This window comes from Gopherus evgoodei, chromosome 1, assembly GCF_007399415.2.
Source record: "Gopherus evgoodei ecotype Sinaloan lineage chromosome 1, rGopEvg1_v1.p, whole genome shotgun sequence".
Classification (NCBI taxonomy): domain Eukaryota; kingdom Metazoa; phylum Chordata; order Testudines; family Testudinidae; genus Gopherus; species Gopherus evgoodei.
In genome coordinates this window covers 225,102,764-225,119,099 of record NC_044322.1, presented here as the reverse complement: position 1 = coordinate 225,119,099, position 16,336 = coordinate 225,102,764, and the positions used below count along the sequence as shown (strand labels likewise).

The 16,336-nt window shown below is 49.5% G+C and overlaps 1 protein-coding gene across 1 annotated transcript in view; it reads left to right on the top strand.

Annotated features, from left to right (window-relative positions):
- A2ML1 (alpha-2-macroglobulin like 1) overlaps positions 1–16,336 on the top strand; it is a 32,111-nt gene that overhangs the window by 7,475 nt on the left and 8,300 nt on the right. The window contains exons 4-25 of the mRNA XM_030537924.1: positions 1,229–1,249; positions 2,350–2,509; positions 2,790–2,874; positions 3,502–3,625; positions 4,014–4,128; positions 4,701–4,810; positions 5,127–5,294; positions 6,566–6,796; positions 7,596–7,659; positions 7,872–8,017; positions 8,273–8,422; positions 8,631–8,816; positions 9,943–10,039; positions 10,245–10,386; positions 10,849–11,077; positions 11,475–11,601; positions 12,051–12,172; positions 13,418–13,469; positions 14,015–14,098; positions 14,657–14,833; positions 15,051–15,132; positions 15,323–15,479. Of these exons, the coding sequence (XP_030393784.1) occupies positions 1,229–1,249; positions 2,350–2,509; positions 2,790–2,874; positions 3,502–3,625; positions 4,014–4,128; positions 4,701–4,810; positions 5,127–5,294; positions 6,566–6,796; positions 7,596–7,659; positions 7,872–8,017; positions 8,273–8,422; positions 8,631–8,816; positions 9,943–10,039; positions 10,245–10,386; positions 10,849–11,077; positions 11,475–11,601; positions 12,051–12,172; positions 13,418–13,469; positions 14,015–14,098; positions 14,657–14,833; positions 15,051–15,132; positions 15,323–15,479 (2,829 nt within the window). The remainder of the gene's footprint in view (positions 1–1,228; positions 1,250–2,349; positions 2,510–2,789; positions 2,875–3,501; positions 3,626–4,013; positions 4,129–4,700; positions 4,811–5,126; positions 5,295–6,565; positions 6,797–7,595; positions 7,660–7,871; positions 8,018–8,272; positions 8,423–8,630; positions 8,817–9,942; positions 10,040–10,244; positions 10,387–10,848; positions 11,078–11,474; positions 11,602–12,050; positions 12,173–13,417; positions 13,470–14,014; positions 14,099–14,656; positions 14,834–15,050; positions 15,133–15,322; positions 15,480–16,336) is intronic.

Below are 16,336 nucleotides of genomic sequence, written 5' to 3'. Positions count from 1 at the left end.
GAAAACCCGGGAGTGGGTGAGGTCTGGTTAGTTTATTAACATGCAGGGAGGTTCTTCTGTCTTCTCTGTAATGCTTTCAGTATAAAATATGCTTGCTTAGAAGAAGCTATGTAGTAGATACACTCTAAATAGAAGGTAAAAGAGGCCTGGTTAGACAGTCTGACTTTGCTGGGGATATCAGTGTAGGCAGGGAACCGTTCAGCCTGGAAACAACCTGGTCAGGAGCAAGAGAAAGAAGTGTTTTCACCCAAGAGAGGTGACAGCCGGGGAGCCAGAAGCCTAGAGTGGATGCCCTTGCTGGACCATAGAGGGGGAACAGGGGAAGTTGCTCTGACCTGTGATGCAACCACCTTCCCTAAAGCTGCCTAGGAAATTGTTTAAGAGCTATTAGCATAAAACTAAAACAGGGAAAAGCAGCCAGCCAAGCTAAGGAAGGTACACGAGACTCCTCCTTTGCTGCCAAATGGGACTCTTCCTCCTGCAACCTCCCCTGGGGTCTGTGGGAAGTGTCCAGGCAACTTTGGAAGTTTTGTAAAGGGGGTGGGAATCATTATTTGCATACTTTCAAGCCTTGTAAGGAACAAGAGAGGTTGATCTGAGCTCACATTGCTGGGAGGCACAGGCACTGACTTTCTAATGTGCCAGCACCCCACACAGCTCCAGACTTCTTCCCACCCCTGTCCTGTTCCGCCCTTCCTCTGAGCATGCCCTGACCTTGCTCTTCCCCCGCCCCCCGCGCCTCCTGCATGTCACTGAACAGCTGATCACTGGCGCATGGGAGGTGCTTTTGGGGAGAGGGGGGAGGCGCTGATTGGCATGGCTACTGGGAGGTGCTGGGTGGGGAGGAGCTGATTAGGAGGAGGGGGGCTGCCAACCCCCCACTGTGGTTTTTTGTTTGAGGTTTGGGCTTTTTTTTTCCCTCCCCCATTGGTGCTCCAGCCCCGGAGCACCCACAAAGTTGGTGCCTATACTTGGAGGTTCCTGTTACTGTAACAAAACACGTGCCACATGTTGCACACTGTGGCCACTCAGAACTTCATGGCAACAGCAGGGCTAGAACTTTGATGCTCCTGCTGTGAATGCCCAGGCCCTGAGCACAATCTCATGGACTTAAGAGTAGGGATGGATTTGGCTTCACCTCTCAGGGTGGGGGAGGTCCCAGCCCATGAAGCAGGTTCTGTTCCCTGCAACAGCACAGAGATCACTAATGTCTGGTTTTCTCTTTCAGTACCCGCTGGTGGAGCTGAAGGTCAGTGGTTCTCATATGCATACTGAGATGCTTCTGTTCTCCATTCCTTTCCCTTCACACACAAATGAGAGATCAAGACTGTGACTCACTCAGGTCTCCTGCATGGCAGTGCTGACCACCCCCTCCAGGAGGGTTACCGGCCCTCTTCCTGCAGCTCTCGGCTGTGAGAAGCGTACAATGGAACTATTGTCTCCTGCATAGCAGTACACAGTAGTAACCTGCAGGGGGTGCCAGACTGGACCCCCTCATTATTCCCATCTTCCCACCAGCACTGACAGACTAGAAACAGGGTGTCCTGCACAGCAGCAGAGAGTGCTAATCTCTAGGGAAATGGAGCCTCACTCTCCCATCCTGCAGAGCACTAATCTGCTGGGGTCACCTAGCCCTGCCTCCACAGCTTCCTCAGTTCCTACCAGCCCGTGGAGAACCTGAGACCAGGACAGGGAATCAACCTCAGGTCATGCACAGTAAAGGACAGTGTGAACTGTAGGGCACCCAGAGCCCAATGACAGCAGCAATTCTAACCCCTGCCAGCTCCAGGAGAGTGAGGCCAGGTCAGGGAATGGGAGCCAGGTCTCCCACCTACCAGTACAGGGCACTACCCCTAGGGCACAGAGTTCAGCCTCTGCAGTGCTCACAGCCTGTACTGGCCCCTGAAAAGCAAGAGACCAGGCCTGGAACCCTGGTCTCCTGCATGGTGGTACTCTGCATGACCAACGAGGGCCAGCTCCAGGCACCAGTGAAGGAAGCAGGTGCTTGGGGCAGACAATGGAAAGGGACGGCATGTCCGGGAATTCAGCGGTGGGTCCCTCAGTCCCTCTTGGAGCCAAGGACCCACCACCAAATTGCCACCAAAGAATTAAGCGGTGCAACTGAGCTGCTGCCGAAGTGCCGCCAGTCGAGGCTTTATCTTTTTGTTGTTGCTTTGTCTCTTGGGACAGCAAAAAAGCTGGAGCCGGCCCTGCCACTAACCTTCAGGGGGTGCAGGGCCCAGCCTCTGTAGCACTCCCAGCCCCTGTCTACCCAAGGGCTCGGCTGCATGGGGAGTAAAACAGGGAAGACAGGATGCATTTTAATCCTGTTTCTGTCCATGGCATCAGGATCCTGAGAATAACCGGATTGGCCAGTGGCTTAATGTGAAACCAGCACGAGGCATCGTGCAGTTGTCCTTCCAGCTGGCAGCCGAACCGCCCCTGGGAACGTACACCATCAATGTGGACAATGGGAAGGCCTACAGCATCTTCAGTGTGGAGGAGTACGGTATGGAGAGGAGAGCAGCATGCAGTTAGGAGGCAGCAGTACCACTCCGCTCTCTGACAGTCCCAGGGGAATCTCAGCCTGAGGAAGCCCACTCCCTATCCAACCCTGAGACAGACACTGCAAGCGAATGCTTGCCTTAGAGAAGACATCCCCACCTCTTCTCTCCAGGGACATGCTGTCTCTGGGAGTGCCCCCCCCCACACACTCCTCTCTAAGCTGGGTGACAGCCAACCAACCTGTTCCTTTCTTAACTTCTTGCATCCTATTTCTTCCTCTCCAGTGCTGCCCAAATTCAAAGTGGTTGTGACTGAGCCCACTCAGATCTTCACATCGGATACATCTTTTCCATTGAAAGTTTGTGGCAAGTATGTTTCACAGGGCTTTTGTGATGGGAGGGCACAATGTATGAGCTCATCTAGTTTAGTGGATGGAAGGGATTAGCTTTGTTTCTGAGGTGGTCTGAGTTGCAATAAGGATTTTCAGGGAAAAGGTGAATTCATTTACAGTGGCTCTCAACTCTTCTTCCATGTGGAAATCTGTCCATTCTGCAGCTTCCCCAAAACACCATTTAGTTGGTTATTTAAATCATGGAGTGTCCTCCCCAGTTAAAGTGCAGTAGGAAGGTGCAGGGGTGTGTGTTAAATTGGAGTATACCAGCAGAGCTGTGTGGGGAACCCAGGACTGGAATAGCAGGGGGGGGATGCAGGGCAGGTCTAAGGGGCATTGGCAGAGCTGTGTGCGGAGCCCAGCAATGGGATGGCAGGGGGCTGCAGGGCAGGACTGAGGGGTACTGACAGAGCTCTGTGGGGAGCCCAGCACTGGGATGGCAGGGGGCTGCAGGGCAGGACTGAGGGGTACTGACAGAGCTCTGTGGGGAGCCCAGCACTGGGATGGCACGCGCACATACCACGATGCAAAGAAAGAAGGCAGAAGTAGACTAAGGACACAAGCGGCAGATGAATTTTTCCTCTCCCATTTCTCTTCTCTGCCAGGTACACATACGGAAAGCCTGTCCAGGGTAAAGTCCAAGTCTCTTTGTGTCAGACAGCATATACCTGGTACATAGACAGGACGGAGTCAGAGCCCACGGACATCTGCCAAAATGTCACAGGACAGGTGAGGAGGGAACTGGGAAATGGCCTAATGGAGATGTAGGAGCATCTATGGAAAGAGGAACAGCAGGGCAAAAGAATGAGCTAGAGAGGGAGAAATTCTAACCAGGAGCAGTGGGCACTTCTGTGCAGCTGGGTCCTTCCAGTACCCCTTGCACCACACTGGAGCATTTGGCTTAGTACTGCTGACTCGGGGACAGTAGTGCCTCCTGCTGACTCAGACACTCCTCCACTCTCTGCAGCATTTGCATGTCTCCCCTCCACACTCTGACAGAGCCTGCCACTGCTTCGCTTCTGAGCTCTGACAAGATCACAGGGTGGCTGTTCTTTTCCTCTTGTTTCTTGAGTATGTTGTCAGCAAGTGTCATCAATTCTCATTGCCTCTTTTCCAGACTGATAAGACCGGTTGTTTCTCAGTCTCTGTGGACTTGGCATTCTTCAGCCTTGGTAGCCCTGGGTACAGCCACAGTATAAACGTGGTAGCCACTTTGGTGGAAGCTGGAACAGGTAAACCCTAGCATTTGCAGAGCTCTGTGTGTGTGTGTGTGTGCGCGCACACATGAGAGCGAGGGAGTCTATTGCTTCTCTCTTCCTTATAATAAAGTTCTTGGAGGGGGAGGGGAGGAGGGTGGAAGAAGGAAATGTTGACCCAGAGTGATCTCTGAAATGGACTGATGACCTCCAACACTTAGTGTTTTTGTGGTATATGTGGGCACATGCTTGGCCTGCCCCACTGTCCACTCTAGTTTGGGCCATTTCCCACTAAGTATACGCTGTTGGGATGGTGGACTAGTCCAGTGGCCACTAATGGACCCTGAAATTGTCTTTTGTAATAAATGGGTTGATCACTGGCAGACAGGAGACTGTTCTACCAATCAGAGTGGAGTCTTTAGCCATGGGGATCATTCACAGGTTATTAACATGGGGATTGCAAAGAGGTCACGGGGAGGGTCATGGCCTTCCACCCTTGCTTTATGGCTAGATGGGAGGGGTGGTCCCAAAACTTTTCTGTTGTAGCAGAGTATGGCAAACCACTGTGTGTTCATTGGCTCACTATGCATCTTGTCTTTCTCCCATAGGCGTGGAGGCAAATGCTACCCATGTTGCGTTTATGTCTGAGCAAGCTGGGTCAATGAGCTTTGAGGATTCAGACAATTATTACCACCCGGGGTACCCCTACAGCGGGAAGGTAAAATCTACATTGGGTGGAGCTTCTGAGTGGTCGTCCAGGGCAGCCAAAGTACAGTGCTTTACGTAATGCCTCTAGCAGGTGACAAAAACATAGGAGCCTGTAGTATCATCTCATAGAAATTCCCGTTTTTAACTTTCCCTAGAAGTTACATCTGTCTATTCCTCAGCCCTGCCCTTCTCTTTAGAAAGGGCCAGCTTGCTCTGAGCTTTCTCAGCCCCACTGAGTGTCTCTCATAGAGATTCCCCATTCCTGTCAGTCTCTCCTCAAGAGTAGGTTTTGCTGGTTGAATGTGTGCATTATTCTCTCCCTGCAGATCAAAGCCCTGGATCGAGAAGGCTCCATACTGAAGAAGCAGCCTGTTTTCTTGGTTATTAATGCTGGGAACACCCAGTCCTACCACAATCTCACCACCGATAGCACTGGGGTGGCTACTTTCACTTTGGACACAGCTGTATGGAATAGAAGTGAGGTCTCTCTGGAGGTGAGTCAAAAAAGGTACAGTGTATTCCAGTGCTGCATCCAGGAGCTGACAAAGACCTCAGGCACTGGCAAGGCTCCACACAATTCTCCTTTGGGTAGGCTCGAGAAAGCCTCTTCTCTGTATCTCCCAGGCCCTTGATCTGAGGGTAATTCTCATCACTAAGGCTGTTGCCATATAATAGTTTCTCTGAGGTAGGTGTGAGTCCCTTAACTCTGTACATTGTGCCATCCTAAAATCTGCTGTTTCAAGTGGAGGAGACTTTATTCCCTTCCCCTCCTGTGGCCATGTTTTCCCACAGGTAGTTACATTTCAATAGTGGGTGAATAAACGCCAAGGTTAAAAAAAAAAAAAGCCCAGTTTTTCAAAGATTCCCATCTGGTCATCTAACATCCAGCCCAAGGACCTGTTCTAATCATAATCAAAGATACTGCTGAGTTTTCATCAGAGAAGAGCTACCTCTGTGCACAGAAAACTGGCCTTGTTAGCCCTCTACCCCCATCTACAGATAAATGCCAGCAGTGTGGCTAAATGGCTCCTGTTGGAGCCAGTTGTCTGTTGACAGACATCCAATAAGCTAGTCTGCTCCCTGTTAAATTTTCTTATTGGCATATCTCACAAATCTGTTAAGTGCCTAAGTGGATTCATGGAGAACAGGGGATTTTCCAAACCAGATCAGTTCTGTGATCCACCATCTATTCCAGTATCCTGTTTTGTGATCATGGCTAAAACCAGATACTTTAGTGGAAACAAGAAATCCAGTAATGGACAGCTATGCACTAACTTTCCATAGGGAAGGTTTCTTCCTAATTTCAGGCAGTTAATGATTGGCTTCAGGCTATAAGCCACTTTGAATCTATAAATTACATACACTTGTTATAGACAACAATTATATATTGATGATAATACATGCCATTTTAGATGCTTATGGTCCATTTTCGTGTCTAATACAACCATGTCTTTGGAATCCAGTCCACTTGCTCTAAAGCATTGTGCGATTGTAACAGATCCATGAATACGCAAGAACAGAACGGAGGTCCTTCTCACCACAGATGCCCTTCTGCTCTAAAGCACTGGCCTCTAGTGCTTAAGCTGGAGGAAAATCTGTTAGCTGTACCAGTATTACAGCTTCTGAATCACACTTGAGCTGTACTGATTCCATCCAGCAGAGGGTAGTGTGTGTGTGTGTGTGTGTATACACACACATGCTGTCCAGAACATTTACAGTGCTCTAGAGAAATGCAGTCATAATTATTACCTTATTTCTCTCCCAGGGAAGGTTCAGGCTTCCAGATTTGGTGGATGAGCCTACAAGGATCCGTCAGTACTACCTGAATGCTTTCCTCCACCTGAAGCCATACTACAGCACCACCAAGAGCTACCTCAAAATCCAGCGGCTGCAGGGAGTGCTGCCCTGTGGCCAGAAGCAGGTGGTCCAGGTGGATTACAGAATTGACCGAATGGACCTGGGAGACAAAGCTAGAGAAATCCTCTTCTCCTTCTATGTGAGTGCCCAGGCAGGCCAGGGACTGGGGGACAGAGATTGTGGGAGGTGCCAAGTGGGGGTTTTGGGAACAGGGGTAAAAGATGCCATGATGCTGAGAGCACATTGGCTGTAGCTCTCATCAGCTGTGACTTAACCCTTGAAGCACTAAAGAGGAGCATACTACTACTTTGACTTCTCTTGCTCTGCCCTATCACAGCTCCTCTTTTGCCTGACCCCTCCACCAAATCTTGCCCTGACCCTCTCAAACATCTGCTCCTGATGGACCCACCTTCTTTCATTCCTTCTAGAAGCCCTCCCAATCTCCCCAGATAAAAAGTTTGCTACCCAATATGCGCTTGCAGTGCTGGATTCCCTTTCCTGTATCTGGACATGCCCTCCCATATGAACCCCTTTTTTCAATCCCCTAGGATACTTACTTCCCCATGATCTGCCTTTCCCTCTTGTTCGTTCGTTCATTCCTGAACCAGCACGCCCAGTGCAGCTCACCTCCCCACTGCTAGAAACCATCCCCAGTCTCCATCTCCCTACGAAATGTACAGTCCCCACAGAACAGGCCTCTTCTCTCTGGTCCCTGGACATGGAAGTCCCTTCCCTGCTGCCAAAACCCTTCCACAACCTGCCTCCCTTCCTTTCTCTGAAACCCTCCCCTTTCCCAGGGGCTAGTATCCCCCATGTGACTTCCACCGTCTCATGGTTGGTGGTAATCTTTGATCTGTGGTGTTTGGGATTTGGAGGGACATGGGAGAAGGTACTTGACCTGAACACCTTCTAAAATCTCTCTCCTTCTCCTTCCCTAGGTGGTGGGGAAGCAGAAGCTCATTGAGGATGGTCAGAAACGTGTCGATATCAAGAAGAATGGTGGTAAGTCCACAGCCTTCTCTCCCAAAATGGGGGAGCAAAACCCCTCCAATGCTGGGCTCCAGTGACAATTCAGAGCCCAGAGGGAGGCACTGAGGGAGGCAGCATGGAATGGACTGAAACGGGGAGGGGTGGCTGAGGAGGGGCTGAGATGGGCAGGAGGAGCCTGTATTAAAGCTGCTGACAGAATCTCCCCTCTTCCTCTCTCCTCTCAGAGCTAATGGGCTCTTTCTCCATCCCTCTCACCTTCACCTTCCACTTTGCTCCTGATCCCTCCTTGGTGGTTTATGCCATGTTCCCTGATGGGGGAGTCGTTGCCGACAAAGTCCAGTTCACAGTCTCCATGTGCTTCAAGAACCAGGTGAGGCTCTGGCCTGAGGAGGCTGGGGTTGGCACAGGTGCAGGAAGAGGGGAGATGGGTAGCACAGAGATTAAACCACTTCAGTGCATGACATGTGCACCAATAGAAAATGCAGCTTAGGCACTGGGGGAGCCATGACTAAAACCTTATCTTTCCCCTTGAACAGAGGAATCATTTTTCTCTAATTCATCCCTTTTTCTTGCCTCTTTGCTCCTATGTTTCTGGCTCTGCCCCTCTTGGGATCCATCTGTCCAGGTCAACCTGGAGTTCTCGCAGCAGCAGGATCTGCCAGGGGCAACTGTGAATCTCCAGCTGAGGGCAGCTCCCAACTCGCTGTGTGCCATCCGAGCTGTGGACCAGAGCATCCTGCTCCTGAGGCCAGAGAGGGAGCTCTCCAATAGCAGTGTGAGTGGCTCACTGCGATGGGCTGAGGGATAGGGCAGAATAATGGAGAAATGGTGGAAGCTGGGGCTCTGGGGTGAATGGGAGCATCTGTGTGAGGGAAGGGGTTGGAGGTGGGAGCTAGGGTGAGGGATGAATGGCAGGTGTCTCTGTCTCTGTCCTTGCTATCAGCCCTTTGTTTGTTTCCTTGGGCCTATGTGTGGTTCTGCAGGTGTATGGTATGCTCGATTTCTCAAATGGAGGTTACCCCTATCAAGTTGATGAGTATGATGACTGCTATATATCAAGGCCATTTCCAATGCCTGTCATCGACCCTCTGCCAGTGGACCGCAGCAGACGTTCCATCATACTGAGACCTTGGTTTGACCAAGGGGCTGACTTCTTTAGCTTCCTAAAGGTCGGTGCCTTTATACTCTTCACCAGCCTCTCCTTAGTGTGAGGAGAAGATGCATAGCCTCCATTCTGAGAGACTGGGCTCATAGAACTGCATATATATATGAGATACAACAATGTACCTGGAAGTGCAGGTCTGCTCTGAATGTTGTCTGTATTAAAACTTGACCCTGTCATTCCATCTCTGTGACTTCAAAACAGTCTTACTCTACGTAGAAATAAAAGCAGAGTCAGGCTGGTTCTCTTCTTCTCATGCATCATCAGCAGTAATAAAGAGCTGCAGGCCATCTTGTGTCCTAGGTGTATGGGGCAAATAATCCCTGGTGTATTACTGGTGTGGGAGGGATAGCTCAGTGGTTTGAGCATTGGGCTGCTAAACCTAGGGTTGTGAGTTCAGTCCTTGAGGGGACCATTTAGAGATCTGGGGCAAAATCAGTACTTGGTCCTGCTAGTGAAGGCAGGGGGCTGGACTCAATGACCTTTCAAGGTACCTTCCAGTTCTAGGAGATAGGATATCTCCATTAATTTATGTCAAAGTTAGTGTAGTGACACTTAGGGTTGTGTATGAATCTAAAAGTCTGAGTAAAAACAGGTGGGATCGATATGCAGAGAGTTTTGAGACATCTAGTTGCAAAAAGAGATGTATAATAATTTTTAGCAGAAGAAATGCTGTTGCTGATTATGGAAGTTTTCACTCACTGAACTCAGAGAGAGATTTTCAAGAGTTCGGTTTCAATAGTTCTTGTTTAATCACCAGATTTATACCTGGGTGGAATAGGATTGTTGCCTCACGACTTCCACCGTACAACAATGGCTGTGCTAGAGTAAGGCACTACTGTGTCTTGATCAGCCAAACTAGTTAATAGAAATTTTGCTGCTGTTGACCCAGGCAAGAACAAGCGAGATGACCAAGGAGCTCATGAAATCAGTGTGCCTGCCAAGGTGTCCTAGCTTATTGTAGACCAGTGCAGAGAGAGACAAGGTAGGAGGGCGAGATGGGGATCAGAGAAAGCAGAGGGGACCATGTGATGCAGTTGAATAGTTATACTGACACACAGGCAGAGAGACACTAAATAAACTTTAAACTTCCTTTTTCCTGTTTTGTTGCTTTCATCTCTGATTTAACACAGGAGATGGGACTGAAAATTTTATCAAATGGCAAAATAAAGAGACCCCAGGATTGTCGTCTCTATCCCATCTGGTACTACAAGGAAAATATTCTAATGAGTAAGGAGTTCCTTACCTTTTATTTGATCGTCCTGGTCTATTACATTTCCTTTCTGCTCTCTTAATCCATGTAATTATTGACTGGGACTAAAGGGTTAATCTCCATCAGAGTTCCTCCCCTGCCCCCTACTGGAGTCTCTCTTGTCCCAGTGCCAGCCCTTTCTGTGAGTAAGCAACCACATATCAGGTATTGTCTGACTTCCAGAGGCACCTATGCCATCTATTATGGAAGATTCAGGACGTGTCCCTGCAGTGGAATCTCAGCCTTCATCAGTGGTGAAATCGAGTGAGTCCCAAGTCCGTGAGTTTTTCCCTGAGACATGGATCTGGGAGCTGTATCCCATTGAGTAAGTGATGTTTAATCTAGGTGGGGGCGGGGAAGCAATGCAAGGCTTGGTGCAGGCAGTGTTTGGCAGTGCTTCTCTGAACCAAACCTCACAGGCCTTTGAGACTGGCTGGTTTAGAGAAGAAATCTGCTGGGTTTTAGGAAGGGCTGTGGGATCTAGGGGTTAGAAGAAGGGACATATGTGGGTTCTTTTCCTAGTTCTGGTACTAACTCACTGAGTGACCCTGGGTGAGTCACTCTCTTTCTCCCCCACCCCACCCCAGCATCAGTTTCTGCATTTGTAATGTGGGATAACAACCTACCCTGCCTCCCAGTGGGTGTTGGGAGGATTAATGCCTAGAAAGCTCTATAAGATCCTGGGATGGGAGATACTGGAGATAATCATAGTATCATTATTTGTCAGAATTTTTCCTGTCCATTAGGGATCTCCCTTATCCGATATTGTGTTCTGATTTCTCTGCAGAAGTTCAGGTAAAAAGCAGGTCCCAGTCACTCTCCCTGACGCCATCACGGAATGGAAAGCCAGCATGTTCTGTACCTCAGAGAGCGACGGCTTCGGGATCTCCCCTACGGTGGGGCTGATGGCCTTCAAACCTTTCTTCGTGGACCTGACTTTACCCTACTCTGTGATCCGTGGGGAATCGTTTACTCTGACTGCCACTGTCTTCAACTACCTGAAACAGTGCATAAGGGTGAGGAAGCACTCACTCTCCAGTTAGCCTCATCCAGGTCAGGCTTTACCTGCATTCCTGTAAATCCTTCCCCCTGTCCACAATAGATCTGGAATCAGTATCAAGAGAGCCACATGGATTTTTTTACCCTTACACGTTCCCCAGGAAAAGGGAGCTAATCCCATGAGATTCAGAGCAAGTTTTACCTCCATTGCCAGGATGGTGCTTAGGTACATTGATGGGATTGGATTGCTATGTGTGTGGGAAGCTTACTCTGCTGATCCCGTACTTTTCACCTGTTGCTAAAATTCCCTATAAAAAACTGAGTAAGCTCAAGTGTGTCACCCATTTTCTCCCTTGATCCTGTCCTACTTCTCGTGTCTCTGACTGCTCACCCCTTCCCTGGTCTGTTGTGCAGATCCAGATTACACTGGCCAAGTCAGAGAAGTACCAGGTGAAATCCTGTAAGGGCTGTGAATACACAAGCTGTCTGTGTGCTGATGAAGCCAGGACCTATTACTGGAACGTGACAGCCACCAAACTGGGTAAGGAGAGCAGAGAAGAAGGGGAGAGAACACCGGAATTGCTGTACCAGCTCAGACCATTGCTCCAAATAATCAGATTCCCTCCTTGCTGTTGTACCTAGACTGGGCATCTAACTAATTCAGTATCCTCCTGCCATACTGGATGAGACCACTGTCCCACCTCTAGAACTTCATTGCTATCCCTGATATTTCAGAATATGATGGTCCCATACCCCTGTTCTCATAGTGCATGGGGCTGTTTGTGCAAAGCTGTGCCTGGAGTGGGGAAATACAGATCACTTCGAATCCTTGGGTGTGACAGCACATTCCTCTTACATCATTGTTTTGGCTTGCACAGAACTACAGATGTCATCAGTTTTCTGTGCACTAAACGGTTTTGCCTGGATGGGTAGGTTTGAAATGGAAGCTCTGAAGAGCTTGTTGTGTGTTTTTCTTTCTTTCATTTCCAGGTGAGGTGAACATCACCATCACCACAGTGGCACTGCCCAGCAGCGAGCTCTGTGGTGGTAGGAATGTGACAGTGCTAAATAAGGGCCGCAGTGACACCTTGATCAAGCCTCTCCTTGTCCGGGTGAGCCTACCAATCCAGCCAACAGTGCGGGAAACAACCGTGTGATGTGATGTCATCTCATACCAGTGCTCTTACCAGCAGTTCCATCATTCTGCTGTCCTGAATTTCATAGACTCCTAAAATTCAGACCTTGTCTACACTAGAACTTTGACTATGTCGCTCAGGGTGTGAATAATCCACACCACTGAGTGACATAGATTCTACTGACCTAAGTGCCCGCATAGACAGCGCTATATCGGTGGAAGAGCTGATCTCTCCAGCAGTGCTACAGTCTCTTATGGAAGGTGGAGTAATTAAGTTGACGGGAGAGCTCCCCGATGTATCTGTAATAGACGTACTACAGCCTCAGAGTTGGAGAAAGCTCTACTAGGTCACCATTTCCATTCCCCTGTTCCCAGTGCAGGATGGCTTCCTACAGTCTGTTCTCCAGCGTTTTGCCCAGTCTAGTTCATCCCTGAGCAAGGGATGTTCCACTTCATCCCTTGGGGAGACCTTTCCCCATATCACTAATCTCTCCCTGTTAGGAAATGTTTCCTCAGCATCCAGCCAGAAATGTGCATCTTGTGCTCAATGTTGTCCTATATTCTTCGTTGTCGTCTCATCCCCAGTTCCTCTTCTTCTGTGTTGGAGTTTATATCTCTCATAACCATTGACAAGTGGCTATCCATCCTCAGCTTCTGTTTGGCTGAGTTTTATATAGATCCAGTTAGATTAAGAGGGAAGATTAAATTATCTAGAGCCCCTTAATTGTTTGTTGCCCTCTTCTGAATTCCCTCAGTTGATTGGCCTCTTTCTGGTTCTGAGGTGTCTAGGACAAGAACTGAACCCATTATTCCAAGTCCGAGTCATATACTAAGGGACAGTTCCCTCCTTGCTCCAAAATGTGACCACTCTGGTCCCAAAAGGGGGGAGGGATAGCTCAGTGGTTTGAGCATTGGCCTGCTAAACCCAGGGTTGTGAGTTCAATCCTTGAGGGGGCCACTTAGGGATCTGGGGCAAAAATCAGTACTTGGTCTTGCTAGTGAAGGCAGGGGCTTCAGGTCCCTTCCAGTTCTAGGAGATTGAAGTGCCCAGAGTTGACTTAAGGAGTCCAGGAGTGGCCTCTGCCCCTCTCTCTTCTTGCTCTGTGATGTTGATGCCCCTGAGCATGCAGCCCAAAGTCATGAGGTTGCATGAATCTGAAGACGGGACGTGGCTTTTTTTTTATGATGTCTTTAATCAGTTTCTCTGTGTTTCTACTGCCAGCCAGAGGGCGTCCTGATGGAGAAGTCTCACAGTTCCCTGCTCTGCCCAGAAGGTATTGGTTGCATTGGACCATGGGAAGAGATCATGGTGGCCACATTCTCTCCCCAAACCCAAGAGAGTGTCATCTATGCATAGACGTATGGGGAGGGAGAGCACTGGCTGAACAGCACTTACCAGGAGGTTAGGTCTTTGTCTTGCTGAGCCCTGTGGTTCCAGCAGGGAATAGAAGGTGGGATTTTTCCCATTGGAATATATACATGAGGACCTGTACTTCCTGAATGTGTGCCTACTCCCTGCATTCAGTGCCTTCTGCAGTGGATTCTGGGTGCAAAGACCCTGAGAGGAGGTGGAAAAAAAACAGAACTGTCCTTGTCCTCATTCTTCTTTAGAATAGACACTTGAAAGTCAGTACATGACCCATCAGGACTTCTCCTCCCTCTCTCCCGGCTGCTGCTGGAGATATTGGTCCATATGTCAGGAGCTCTCTGAGTATGAGACAGCGCAGCTAGAAACACAATAAGCCACTCTCAGCAGTAATGGGTCTCCAAGACACCATCTCTTGTGTTGGCTCACTCCTTTCTCTGTTATAATTGTCAGGGAATTCTGCCTCAGACTCGGTCTCCCTGCAGCTCCCTGAGGATGTGGTGCTGGATTCAGCCAGGGCCCAAGTGTCTGTGCTGGGTGAGGAATCAGTCTGATGAGTCTCTTAGTATAGAGCAGGGTGGGGAGCATGTATGAGGATGTGAGCAGACTGGACGTGTTCATGGTGGCTGCATGGGTTGGTGGCATGTACATGTGGGGGAGAAGGGGGCTAGAGTTCTGATGAAGGGCAAATGCTGCAGCAGGAGTGTATGGAGGAATGAGGGCTTGTATACGAGTAGGTATGCACAATTTGTGGGTTTGGGTGGGTGAGGGGAGAATGTGTGGATGGGAGTGTTCATAAGTGGCTGCTGGTGGGATGGGTGTAAGCAGTGGGGGAAAAGACGTACAGGGTGAGTGGGTGCAGACAGATGCAGAAGGAAGCATGGAGTAGGAGGATGCAGACAGGGTGGCACAGGAGAGTTGTGAACAGTTGGGTGGCTGCAAGTGTGGGATTGGAGAGGTGTCAGGCAGGCAGTGTTATGGGTTGAGTAATTGTATGATGTGTGGAGCAGCCTGATATGGTGGAGAACTATATTTAATCAGACATAGATGCACAGTTCATGAGGATCACCTTTTTGTCCATGGCTGTTTATCCAGGTGACATTATGGGGACGGCACTGCAGAACCTGGACCGGCTGGTGCAGATGCCCAGTGGCTGTGGGGAGCAGAACATGGTGCTGTTTGCCCCCATCATCTACGTGCTGCAGTATCTGGAGAAGACGGGGCAGCTGAGTGAGGAGTTGAAGACAAGAGCTGTGGGTTTCCTACAGACAGGTCTGTTTCTTTCTCCTCTCCCTAATCCATGGTATCAATCTGACTCCGTGCTCAGTAGATGTGCCCAAATGGTGGGCAGATGGATTGGGGCAGGAGAGTTTACTGTGAACTCCCTGGCTGTCCCCTGGTTCTGAGTGAGCCAGTTCTGTGGCAGGGGCAGGCCTGGGTGATTTTTTGACTTCAGACATGTCTCCAGTTGTCTTTCTCTCCTGCTCAGGGTACCAGAGGCAACTTCAATACAAACATAGAGATGGTTCCTACAGTGCCTTTGGAGAGAGTGATGGAGAAGGCAACACATGGTGAATACCTGCCCTTTCTGAATAGTACAGTAATGAATTGCCTCCCCCAATGCTGGTACTATCTTTGTCAACACCCAGGACCCCCTCTGTAGCCCTCACTCTGTCAGTATCCCACTATGCATGCACACCCACCCTGACACTGACACGCTGCCTTCTCTCACTGACTTTTTTTTCTCTTTCTCTCCCCCAGGCTGACAGCATTTGTGACCAAATGCTTCATACAAGCCAAGCAGCACATCTTTATAGATGACAAGAACATTGAGGATGCTCTGAAGTGGATAGCAGAGAACCAGCAGGCCAATGGCTGCTATGCCAATGTGGGGAAACTCTTCCACACAGCAATGAAGGTAATAGCCACAAGGCCTGGCCCTCCTTCAGTAATCCCTCCTAGTGGGGCTGTCACTAACTCTGAGGGAGTGGCCCAGTGACACTACCCGGACCCTGATGGAAGGCCAATGGCCCTACCCTTGACTCTAATGTAGGGCCTACTGGTATGACTCCTCTCTTGTTCTCATCTCTTCACAGTTAGGTTACAGTGATGGCTGTTGTGTCCAGATCATCCCCCTCTTAGTGCTAGGGGTGTGATCCTAAATAACCAGCAGCCCCTCCCCACATCTGTTCCCACCTTCTCCAAGTCCACTTCCCCAAGACCTCCTCCCCCACCACCGAGGAGAATGGGCTACTCGATCTAGGGCTCTCCAATAAACTCCCCTACCCCAGCACATTAATGCTCTCTCCCATGTTTACTATCAGAGGGGTAGCCGTGTTAGTCTGGATCTGTAAAAGCAGCAAAGAATCCTGTGGCACCTTATAGACTAACAGACGTTTTGGAGCATCAGCTTTTGTGGGTGAATACCCACTTTTTCAGATGCATGTGGTGGAAATTTCCAGGGGCAGGTATATATATGCTAGCAAGCAAGCTAGAGATAACGAGGTCAGTTCAATCAGGGAGGATGAGGCCCTGTTCTAGTAGTTGAGGTGTGAAAACCAAGAGAGGAGAATGTTTTGTCCCACCTTACCTTCTGGTAACCTCACGTTAGCTGTATGACATACCAAGGGGGCATTCCAGACTAATGAGTAACTGTGTGACCCTGGCCCTGTAACCTGGGTGCCCTTCACAACGCCTTGAATCCAAGAGGACTGGAACAATTTGTACAGTGGGGGTGCTGAGTGCCATTGACCCAAACTGTAATCCCTGTAAGTG